The 12,610-nt window shown below is 33.5% G+C and overlaps 2 protein-coding genes and 1 long non-coding RNA gene across 3 annotated transcripts; 1 reads left to right on the forward strand and 2 right to left on the reverse strand.

Annotated features, from left to right (window-relative positions):
- On the reverse strand, window positions 1-3,667 carry LOC143902242 (uncharacterized). The gene is made up of 2 exons (XM_077414975.1): window positions 3,088-3,667; window positions 1-2,686 (listed from the first exon to the last, which is right to left on the reverse strand). Exons 1-2 carry the CDS (start codon window positions 3,100-3,102, stop codon window positions 1,931-1,933), a joined length of 771 nt encoding a protein of 256 aa, XP_077271101.1. The 5' UTR covers window positions 3,103-3,667; the 3' UTR covers window positions 1-1,930.
- Window positions 3,668-3,687: 20 nt separating this feature from the next.
- On the reverse strand, window positions 3,688-10,461 carry LOC143902184 (uncharacterized). Its single transcript, XM_077414874.1, has 8 exons — window positions 10,112-10,461; window positions 9,626-9,752; window positions 9,236-9,405; window positions 8,889-9,012; window positions 8,767-8,833; window positions 5,636-5,726; window positions 4,706-4,987; window positions 3,688-4,417 (listed from the first exon to the last, which is right to left on the reverse strand). Exons 1-8 carry the CDS (start codon window positions 10,121-10,123, stop codon window positions 4,262-4,264), a joined length of 1,029 nt encoding a protein of 342 aa, XP_077271000.1. The 5' UTR covers window positions 10,124-10,461; the 3' UTR covers window positions 3,688-4,261.
- On the forward strand, window positions 6,908-8,804 carry LOC143902248 (uncharacterized). The gene is made up of 3 exons (XR_013258314.1): window positions 6,908-8,009; window positions 8,102-8,184; window positions 8,790-8,804. It is a non-coding gene; the product is annotated as an uncharacterized LOC143902248 (long non-coding RNA).
- Window positions 10,462-12,610: the final 2,149 nt, after the last annotated feature.

Raw genomic sequence — 12,610 nt, forward strand, 5'->3', positions numbered from 1 at the left:
TCGGCACTAAGGTCGTGTGTTCGACGTTTATAATCTTTACTTAAATCTTATCAAGAGCGTATCAGAGTATTCAGAATAATTAAAGATTATCTATGTTTTGAAACACGATATCAATCTTTTTAATAAAGATGAATTAAGATTGTTTAGTTAAGAAGAAAAACAATTATTTACGTAAATATCGGTTAAAGCAATAAAATATATGCGCTTTCTTGCTATTATTTTAAAGCATATTCTCTATAATGTTAACACTTATATTTTTAGCTTTATATTTACAGAATAATACACTGTTATTGTAAATTATACATCAGAGTATACATAACATAATACAGCATAATATAGTGTAACATAATATGCAGGTAGTATTAATTCGTTCTCTCTCACTTCAGTAAAGAACTTATTTATATGTGTCTTATTTTGCCTTATTTTCGATTTAACAAGTGCGTGTGTTTGTCTTTTAATAATATTCACAGGCAGAAGCTAATTATATAGAACCGAAGAATTTTCAGTAAGATATCAAAATGTGTGTGTGCGCGTATATTAACAAAACAAAATGCAAAAATTAATCTATATATATATAATAAGTAATTTTCTTTGCTTCTTTAATTTAATAATTTCATAGATACTTTTTTCTCTCTTATTTCTATTTTGCTGAAAATATGTTTAATTTTCTAGAAGAAACGAAAACGAAAAGTAGAAAATAATTATATCAAAGTATACTATATGATTACATTATACAATGCTTTTGTATGCGCGGATTATAGATTTCTATATAACTTTTCGTTTCCACCTTGACAAGATTGGCACACAATAATATAATAGTTTCTTTTTATTTAATCCGTTATAGTTTTTACTTAAATTACAGTGCTTTGAAATAACTTCCAAAATTAGAGTACATATTGCAATAGGCGTAGGAAGAATGGAAATAGGAGTAAAGCATAATTAAATAACGTACAATAAACTTAAAAATTAATTTAAGTCCAAATTTAATCCTAAATTTTAGCCAAATTAATTAACAAATCTCATTAAACTTATGCTCGTTTTAATCAGTAAGATCAGCCGCAAGCTGGTACAGAGCCGGATTTTCCATTTTGGCTCTTAAAAAATTCATTATAAAAAAATAAAATAGACAATATAATTAAATTATTTATTAGAAAATATTGTTTGTGTTATAAATATTTAGGAGTATTCCGGAGAGATAAGAATTTCTTACAAACTAGTTTATTTAAAAGTTTTTACATGTTCGCAATTAAAAAAGATAAAAGTACACAAAAATATCTTTATAAGTAATATTATGATGGATTTATTATTTTTAATTATAAGATCTTTTCTACGTCGTATAAGAAAGAAAAAATTATCATCGCTGGCGTCATGTGATCTTTTTACAATTTATAATAATGTATTCTCGCATTTTATATAATAAATTATACATTATAATAATATTAACTAATATTAAACACGCAATTATTTTTATTCTTTAAATTATAAATTATATATTTACGCTCAGCGTAAATTTTGTTTTTATTACAAACTAAAAGTCTCTGTCAGATTGAGGCGTCAAGAAAAACTAAAAGTAAAATTTAAGAAAGAATTAACAAAAAGAAAAGTAATTCTATCATACATTTTCCAGATTAAATTTGTGCCAGTTCTGACAATTCGCTTTCTTCTATTTTGATAGCTCGTGACATCTCATGATTCGTATACGAACAAAATGCGTTACTCCGATATAATTTTACATACAAGCTTATAATTTACAATTTTCCGTTGCATTTAATCCGCTTTATATTTTCAATTTACAAAATGCAGGTTGATACAAGCCGCCACGAAAGACATAAGAAATCGCCAGTCAATCGTTTAATCTTCAGCGCATTTTTAGAGATTCTCTCATTCTGCGGAGCTCGACATATATCATCATCGCGGGCGACCAAGCGATCTACGCACAATGAGGCTCTGCATAAGGCTTGACTATAACGGAATTGTGAACCTGCGGCGGGCCGTACACGGATGGTGGTGCGTGGACCACAGGTTTCACGTAGGATACCTGCGGCGCCTGTACGTGCACCACCTTCGGTGACGCGTATTGAACGGCGGGCGCGTGGACCAGCGGTTTCTGGTAGAGTATCTGGGCGACAGGCGCCTCGTACTTCTTGAGGAAGATCTTCGGCACCGCGTTGTGGTACAAGGGGCTCTGGTACAAGGGGCTCTGGTACATGGGCGCGTAGTGCAGCGGCTTCTGATAGATCGGCGCGTAGGACGGCATAATAGGACTCTGGTAGATGGGCATCACGGGCTTGATGTACTGCAACGACTGATGATGATGCGCCGCGTGATAGTTTATCGCGGGCGTCACCGGCTTCACGTACGTGATGGCCGGTTTCGGCACCACGGCGGGATAGGCGTGCGGCTGTTGAACGTACTGCAAATGAGCTGGTGCAAAAGGTTGCGCTATGCCCAACTCTTTCTTCAAGTAGGCCGGTTGGATCAGGGGTTTAACGTAGACCGGCGACGGGGAGTAAGCGCCGTGAACGTGCGGGTAGAGCGGCTCGCAAGGTTGGTGGACGGAATCCCTCTTTGCCTTCAGCATCGAGGCGTCTGACATCTTGTCCATCAGCGGCTCGGCCGGCATGCCCATGCCCATGTGCGTCCCAGCTTCCGAGCGCACCGTTGACAGCCATAACAGGCACGGTATCTAGGAATTAGATCGTACAAGGTGGATTATTCAGCGCGCCAGATTATTACGAATGACATAGAAAAGAATTTGCTGAAAGATTTTGATTATACAAAACCAAGGCATATAGATTGTGTAAAATATTTAATGTATTTGAAATGTACTTAAAAATCTCTTTTTTTTTTTAATCTTGTAAAGAATAAGATGCGTTTGCAAGTGTTATATTATATATTTGCTAATTATAAGTGTTCTATTTCATAATTAATAATTAATATATTATAAATGCCATCTAGGCACATTGAGTTGAGCTTCTTGAGAAGGCTTGCAATCTATATTTCTAATTTATAATCAACATTGAAACTTGAAACACATAAAATGAACAGAGCTTCAGCAATTTTAAATCCACCTAAAGCAACGCTTACCAGTAGCCTAAACATGATTTTTCTTCTGTTTCCGCTGACTCGCGACCAATGGATCAGGAGATCTGGACCAAACTAGAAGCGCGTCGCTCGCAGTCGTCGGTTTTATAAACTTTTGTTCCACTTAGAGAGGGCAAGTTTCTTGTTGAAGGCGAATGTGTTTCCCTTAAGCGGCGTAAAAAGCGGTCGCCAGATACATGATGCAATCGCGTACGCGCCCCGGTATTTCCTGAATAAATTCTGCGACGACGTGAGTGAGTGACCACCTCGCGGGCATGGCGACACATTGCGTTGTTGACATTATTCGTCGTCGTTTATCCACGCGGTGGACACGACAATCTGCCACACAACCCGGACACGAGTATAGCGAAATATCGCCCGAAGTGCCGCCCGTGGGGAAACAGTGACGTACCTATATAATTTATAATAATTACGGATGCATTTCTCGTTTCGGCAAAAAATCAGGTTAGGTTAGGTTAGGTTGCACGCCTGAAGTATTTATTGCGTGCAATGCAACCCCACGTTGCCGGGAGCGCTGAAATTTCGAAGATTATGGATCTTTTAAGAAAATTGATATACAATATTGTACAGTATTTTTCTAAATAATTTATGAAATGTATATTTTTATTATATATGTTTATGTGCTTATATATATGTGCATAATATTGTTACATTTTTAAATAATTATTTTGTTTGTTAGATATTATGAAAAAATTCAATTCACTTTATCAAAGAATATAAATAGAAGTTAATAATTGTATAAATTAAATGTCCACGGTGTAATTAATTCTTCTATGAGATTGTATATTTAAATAATATTATTTCTAATACACTATGGCTGGGTTCGTCTTGACGCTTTTAGCGCTGTAAGCATCATTCTATCTTCGTTGCACATCGAACATCAAACGAAGATAGAGCAATGCTTTCAGCGCTCTCTTTCTCTCTCTCTGAAAACGTCAAAAACGCAGCTTGGTCTAAACTGTCGGCATTTAAAGAATGACAGCCAATGCGTGTACGAGAGGAAACAGTTTATTTAAACATTACAAACATAAATGTTAGATTTATGATAACAAACTATGTACAAACATCACAACGCTTACGACCTAATATTGCTCGTGTAACGCTTGTCGCTATTTTTGGCATAAAGATACTAAAGAGAATCGTCGAAATTTATGAATCAATGCTTTTTCCAGCCGCGGTGGCCGTGTCCTGAGCTCTTATGGTGGAAAACGTGCTTGTACACCGGCACGTGAACTGGATACGGTTTAGGTATTGGCACTGGAAAGTGCTTCTCCACTGTCACTGGATACGGCTTTTCAACGACATATGGTACCTGCAACGCAATACATTTACAAAGTTTAATGATATTGTCAAAAGCATAAAGTATATTTAATGTTTAGCGATCTCTTTTAATATTTTGATATTTAAGATAAATCTAACATTTTGTATATAAATATCTTATTTTTTGAGAAGACAGTGATATATTTTATAATATCACACAAAGTAAAAATTATGTCACACTCTAATTAAGCAAACTCTGCGTCTATATTTTAACGTTTTTCTTTATTTATTTTATGTGAAATTATTATCTTTCAACAAAAATATTTTTTAGAGTACAAACCTTTTTTTCTATAACATATGGTTCCGGCTTCTCTATAGGTATTTCAACGTGTTTAATAACTTCCACAGGCACCGGATGTGGAACTGCGACTTGGACCTGATAGGGCTGAGGTATCGGAATCTTAATTTGCTGAGGGACCGGGACGGCGACCGGGTGCGGAATTGGTATCGCGTATTTTTTGTAGATCGGTATTTCCACCGGCTTGGACGTTTCGTGATAGGTACTACTTCCGTGCTCCTCCTCGTAAGAAGCCCACACCGCGGCCACCATTGTAGCAAGCACCTACAAAATGTAAGTGAGTCATTAAAGTCATCGAGTAAGTAGAATGTCACCGAGATGACTATCCGTAACTTTCTAGTCGCGATAGTAAACTCTTCTTCTGGACAGTTTCACGAGATAGCTGTATCTAGCTGAACGCGCAAATCACTCGTTTTTCTTCTTGGCGAGCCATATTCGGAATGGTGTCATGCGGAGTGTAGTAATTTCATAAGAAACAACTAATTGCAACCTTGTCTCGTTTACAGACTTAATTGCTCTTCATGAGAAAAGTGAGATTCGTTTTTCCACTTTCCCTTACAAAAAAATTAATGATCGGTCAGCACGAAAACCAAGTTAAAATTAAATATTTGACTGTTGTAATTTTCAAGAAATGATATGATATGATGTATAAAAAATATATCTATAAGAACATAGCCAGATAGAAGAAGATTTATTTAAAATATAATTTTAGTAAATCAATTAAATAATTGTTAAATTATATAATTGTCTAATATTATTAACTAATATCTCTTCTGCTAATAATTTTAAAGGTAAATTTAATTTTATATATAACAAATAATTGCTCCTCTAGAAATATAATGCAACAATACATAGGATTAAAGTTGTCAAATGCACAATATATTTGATCTGATTAACGGAAAAAGTACTCACAAAAAGCTTCATGATTTGCGAAATCGCGCGACGAAGACACTGCCGAGACAATTGGTTCTGCGATATACCCGTCCGTGGAACGCGCAACAAACTACGATGCTTTCAAAGTCACGGCCAACTCTTTATATACCGATACTACTTTCTCCCTTCTCCTCATTACGTTGACTCTAGCTATTCGCTGTATTCGGGTGCACGTTTGCACGTGCAAATGCCAACTGCATCTGTCTGCAGGATATAACACGATGAACACGATAGACGACGAGAGTGATCCCGAGCTCGATCTTCCTGACGTTTACCAACTTCGGAATGCGCAAACTAAATTACCAAAACTCTGTTTTAGGTAGATAATTTGCGGTATACTCATGGTATAACCATTAATTTCTGGGTTAGTAACAAGAACGTGTCGTGACAGTGGCATCCGCAGAACATAAAGATACGACAAAGTAATCCTTTCTAATTAACACCGTTGCTTCCAATCTTGAATACCAATAGAGCGAAATTATATTTGATGAACGGAAGTCCGAAAGCTATTGCGTTAATTAACGTATAAATGTATAGTTTTCTCTATTAATAACGAGATTGTACAGTAGAATATATACGCGTGACAAATAAAAATCAAGCTTGCATGCTTTGTAGCCATAAATCCTCTTCGACAAAGTTGCATTCAATTATTTTATGACAATGTTTAACAATATTATACAATTTTCTATAACGTACAATTACATTATTTGAAAAATAATATTTAATTTGTTGTTGCATTACATTTATAGAGGAGCAATTATTTGTTATATATAAAATTAAATTATTTACTTTTAAAATTATTAGCAAAATATATTAGGTTGTAATATTAGACAATTATATAATTTGATAATTATTGTAAGTTTGTTTTTAATTTATTGTAAATAAATATATGTGTAAGGTAATATTTTATTAGAATTTTGAGCTAAGATAAAGATTGCGCCAGAAAGTCCATTGAATTTACAAGTTATATAGATAACAGTGAGTGTAATAATACATTAGGGGAATTTACACGCATTATTTGCACGGAATTTATTACGTGATATACTTTTAACTTCTTTGATATATGAAGTATTATAAAAGTAATTATTCGTTATTGTCAAAGTCACTATTATATATTAACCTTTGTACTTAGAAAATCTTATTTAGAAAATTTCCACAGTAAAGTTCGAGAAAATATTATTTTCTTTTACTTTGGATGACTGAAGTTAAGTAAAAACTTATACAATAGAGAGAGAGAGAGAGAGAGAGAGAGTATTATCGTTATTGAAATTGACAAAAAAATTCTATGATTATTGCGTATAAAACTTTCCACCTATTCATTGGCTATATAGCAGACCGGGAATCATCATAAACTAAAGTCAGGGCTAATGACTTTAGCAGTCGAGATGTATCGGGAGTCGTTACGCTATTTTCAGTGCTTATCGCTGAGAAAATAAAAGGGGACAAGTACAAGCGCACTTCATATAATGACAATCTGCACGCTTCATCATTTTTACTATCGCTTCCACTGCTTTCAACGGGTTATTCTTCCAGTGATGAATCAGGGGATAAAGTGATTCTCAGATTTAAGGAGAGAGCTTCTCCGGTACTGTTGCACGCAATCTTCAGACGCGCCGTTCTTTCGTACTCACAGCCAAGTTGCGTGTGTATCGGCGTGAGACAAAGATCAACGTAAATGTGGTAAATGTCATGATCTAGTTTACTTGTTCAACAATCTGTAAATAAACATTGCATGATTGCAATTCGTCGAAATGCCGATGTTCACGCAACCGACAGAATGAGAGTACATCTTATTTTCCTGGATGGATTATTTAATTTTAATTAATTAATTTAGGCATATATAATTTTCTTCTTTTAACAAAATTTATTTTAATTTTGATCCAGTAAAATTGTCTGATACACAACAAGAGGAGATCTAATTAAAAAACTAAAAACATAAACTTTCTTGTTTCTTTTTAACTCTTGTTACAGTGACAAAGCGGTACATTTTTTAAAGCATTTTACTCCGTTACGAAGTCTCCGTTAGTCGTTCAATAACAAAGTACTTTTATAAACTAGAAAGAAAAAAAAACGATTGGTATTTTTGCAACGGCAACGGCCACGAGTTGCAGAATGTAACGTTGCAAGCGATCAAAATGACTAAAGGCAGCATAGTTGCGTTATATCGGCGCGGATGATCGATACCTGCAGCGGTAACGATTTATGAAAGGCATGACCAACGCCGAGGGTGTGGTAGCGCGAGTACAAGAGGGAGTGGAATACAGATCTGAAGATTTGAATCGTGCGTGATGCTATCGCCGAGCGGAACACAGTGAAAGTAACATCTTAAGTAAAAGTGGTTTTGCACACCGATGTAAGAACGCGCGCGCCATGCTCATTACGGCAAATCGAGACCGCGCGAATCGAGCCTCCCTCTTAGTGACTGTAACCGGTATTTTTTTCTAGTTGATCCTAATCGAGCAGTCGACGAGGAAACGAAACAGTATAGATAACATATTTTTCGGCCTTTTGCACAAAAAGGATTTATTGTATGTATATCGGACAAAAGAGCAATTGTATACTAATATTACTTTTTTATTAAAATAATAAATAATATTTGATAGAGCAGTACCTAATATAAAAATAATTAATAAAAACTTATTAAAAAATAAATTATGTTTCAGAAATAAAATCCAAATTTTATGCCTAAAATAAAACATTTTAAATGCACTATTGTTTTTTAATGGAAAATATGAAGCTATATGTGTAATAAATTTAATTCGCTCTGTTTAATGTTTAATCCAAAGTTAATGTTTGAATTAACGGGTGACAGAACACTTGAGATTAACAAACGTTTATTAACAATTATTTAAAAAATAATATATATTTATATTAATAAAAATTTATATATAACAACGTAAAAAAACATGTAACAAAATTGTTTATAAACGGTTTGCCAGATTAAAATCTGGCGCGTCAATAGATTCTATAACGTATGCACGTAATGTGCACATTACTGCATATGTTATATTTTGTCCACATTTCAGTCAACAATATATAAATCTTAAGAAAAGATTTATATATAATTGTAAAAGTAAATTCAAGTAAAAAAACGTTCTCAAGATACAAACATTCGCGTTAATACAATCATCAGATCGATCGAAATCGAGAGGAGCTGTTCCAATGGATTCTTCGATGCTAGAACGCGGTTATAAGACAATACTTGATATCCGCGAAGTTTAATGCCCTTTACCCTTGGACGTGTAATGGATCACGTGTTTGTAGACTGGGACATGAACGGGATATGGTTTCGCCACTGGTACGGGGAATTTCTTCTCCACGTAGACGGGATATGGCTTCTCCACGATATAAGGGACCTATATAAAAAGAAATGTGGTTACATATATAACATACGTGCTTCGCGTGGTACAGCAAATTTTGAATTTTACAATAATCGTGAAGGATAAAATAGATAAATCAAAAGAGATAGAATATATATTAAAAGCGTTTATTCTCTACTTCCGCACTAATTATAAGATAAAAAGCATAAATAATGCATAGTACTATATAAAAATATTAGAACTTGAGAATTATACTTACATGCTTCTCGACAATAAAAGGCTCTGGCTTCTCGATAGGTATTTCGACGTGTTTAACAACTTCGACCGGATATGGATGAGGGATCTCGAATGGCACCTTGTAGGGCTGAGGCACTGGTATTTGAATTTCCTTGGGCACTTCGACAGGTACAGGATGCGGGATAGGTATAGCTGAAACGGAGCAATTACGCAATTATGCAATTGTACGTATGCAATTAAGTATTTATACTTTTTAAATGTTTTACATAACGATAGAAAGTATTTATAGGAAGTAAATTATAAATATTAGATGTTACTTCCATCTTTTGCTTTAGGAATAATCAAATGCGATGTACGATAATCTGATAAGCTTGAAAAATTTTAATTAATATTTTTGAGAAAATAAGCTTACCATATTTTTTAATAATTGGAATTTCTACAGCTTTTGTTTTCTCTTCATACGATGAACCACCGTGATCCTCGGCATAATGGTTAGCTAACACCATATCGCCGAACGAAATAAGACTGAACAAAAAAACCTGCAATTTCATATTATTTTTCATACTCCGCTTTATAATGTTTTCTAAATTTTAATATTAAAACCATAATACAGTAATTTACAAAATTATAAAATTATTATTATTACAGAAATTTCTATAAAAATGTTGTAAAAGAGTTACAAATTATTTTATTTTAGTAACTACTTAATTTCTCAAAATAATTTTTAAAATCTTTATTGTATATAATATTAAGCATGTTATTATTGCACAATATATAGCAGAGTTCTTTATTTTTTTATCTAAAAAATTGTCACTTCTTTGATTATATCAATTAACACTGTTTAACACATTAAACACATATTTGTCGCACGACATGCAAGCGAATGCCTGAATCTTACAATTTTATTCATGTTGATGTGCTTTTGTGGGGCTAGTAATGATGCGAACACGAGAAATCAAGCGTTGAATGACTATGTCCCTCAAAGATCGACTTTATATACCGGACTCCACCACCTTTCACAGCCTGCAATAGAGTTTCAATTCTTCTCAGGATATATCACATTGCATTTCACATTGTGCAACAATACTCATCGTATCAGAAAGGACTATACTCTATCAAGATAAATATAAAAGGATTGCTCTACATACACATATGAAAGACTACCTTCTTTTTTTAAATGTATTGATCCATTGCACCATGTACTTTTTGCACGGAAGTCACAATATGATTACGCATGTATTATAAAACATTGAGATCAGAGAAAGTGTAGATGATAGAATTTGTGACTTGATTGCGCCATCTTACAAAAAATTCCTTTTTTGCGAAATTAAGAAACAATTGCATAGCTAACGCACTGCCCATTATATTAATTCGTATTTATTTTTTTACAATACAAATAAGACATTAACTAACTTTAAACAATCTGCAATCGCATCAGAATTTAGAATAAAATTTGATTTATAATGTTATTAAATCTTAAAGCTTGTTTAAAGTGAGCGTTATTATTAGAAATTTGACGAGATTTGGATTTAATTATATATTTATATAAAACTATATAGAAAATCAGTTTTTAAAAAATTTTAATTTATTTATTTGTAATTTTCTTGTACTTGGAGAGAGTACATTTTCCATTAAAAAAAATTATATAACTTCAATAATTTTTAATCACAAAGTTTTAAATGTCACAGTATTAATCACTTTATCAGGTTGTTTTACAACTTACAGATGTGATGTATCTTATCAGGAATATTCACGATATTCCTATTTTATTGTTACTGTGCAGTAATAAGCTATTACTTGGGACGTGATCGTTAAGTTAAGTAAGCATTTTATGATTACCATGGGTTTGATTAAATTGTTCAAAAGAGTACGGCAGGCAGGTATGATATTCAAATGGGCAAACGTTAAGATATTCCGTGGAAGGAAAATCACGAAGATTTTACGGAGAAATTACGGAGCTTTAGGCAAAGGTAAACGCATATGATAGTCCCGTTTACCGGAAGTGAAGGTATACCATGTATGTATAATACAATCTCGAAGACTTTCCGATGTTTCTGTAGGATGTTCGTACAAATTCAATTATGTTAAATGACTATGTTGGCTAACGAATGGGTCCAAATTTACGAGCAAATGGCAAAATGTCTCGGTCGTTACTCGGAATAATTACTAATTCTCTCGAGACAAGTGATCAGAATGACTCGCCTGAATTTTTTTTTACTGTGCTAATTTGGCTCGATAAACATAGGAAAGGAGTCTAACGAACATACAAATTTGATTTCCGTTCACTTATATAAATGCAAACTTTCCGGCAATCACGCAGCGAAGTAGTTCCCTCTGTATATTGTTTTTATATACTCAACTAGGAAGTGAACGCAAAGCATACTCTTGCTCGGAGAGACAGACGATACATTTTTTTTTGGATACGTCAGAATGAAAGTACGAAACATAACGCTTTCTGTGAAAGGGTTTCGGCCGGAACACTGATCAAAAGACATTCGATTGTGAAAGGTGGCGTGAAACAGCCTTAAAAATAGATTAGTAATACTCAAAAGATATTTGATATCTGATAGTAGATAAAATAATAAAAACTTATCACATATATACATTAAGCCAAGTTTGTTATATCCGTTATATTGACGACGAAAGAAAAGTTCTCGATAAATTCGGGTTGAATAAATTTACGATTTATGCATATGAATACATATTTTAGTTCCAAATAAAATAAATGTAACAACGTTACTGGGGAAAAAGGTGCAAAATTAAAAAAATGTTTTTACATTAAAAAAATATTTTAATAATTTAATTATTCTTATGCAATTATTTATCATATATTTCACAATATTTATCTACATTTATTAATAAATGCATCAGAATTGTAAATTTGCAATATTTTGCAAAGAAAACAAATTAAAAAATGACAATTACAACATCTGTTCAAAAATATTTAATAATGGAAGTATTATAGTATTTTTATACAGTTATTTTTTTTTCAGATTTATTTCCCGGTTAATTATTCACATGGCAAGTTTATCATCTGCGGAAGGAAATGCGTTGCTAATGCTTGGAGAAACTCTGAGGCGACTCTAAAGTGAAGACCACCTCAATTAATGTCCACGGTGAAGCGATACCGCTAATTCGCTGTCATGGAAAATTGGACGAACTTACGGACGCAGAAACTCACGATCTGTCACTCACAGGAGTTTAGGTCCACGGTCCAGTTCGATTTCAATTGTTCCTCGGTATGTACTAATGGCGCAACGAACGAGGTCTGACCTACAACCTCTGGCATTGGAGAAAGTATGAATTCTCGGTCGTGCTTCACATGACAGAAATTACGTCGTTTAAATCAATCAATCTGCTTTTTAAACATGACAAAAATTACGTCGTTTAAATCAAT

The sequence above is a fragment of the Temnothorax americanus genome, unplaced genomic scaffold (assembly GCF_048541705.1).
Source record: "Temnothorax americanus isolate GAGA-0224 unplaced genomic scaffold, ASM4854170v1 Scaffold39, whole genome shotgun sequence".
Taxonomy (NCBI): Eukaryota; Metazoa; Arthropoda; class Insecta; order Hymenoptera; family Formicidae; genus Temnothorax; species Temnothorax americanus.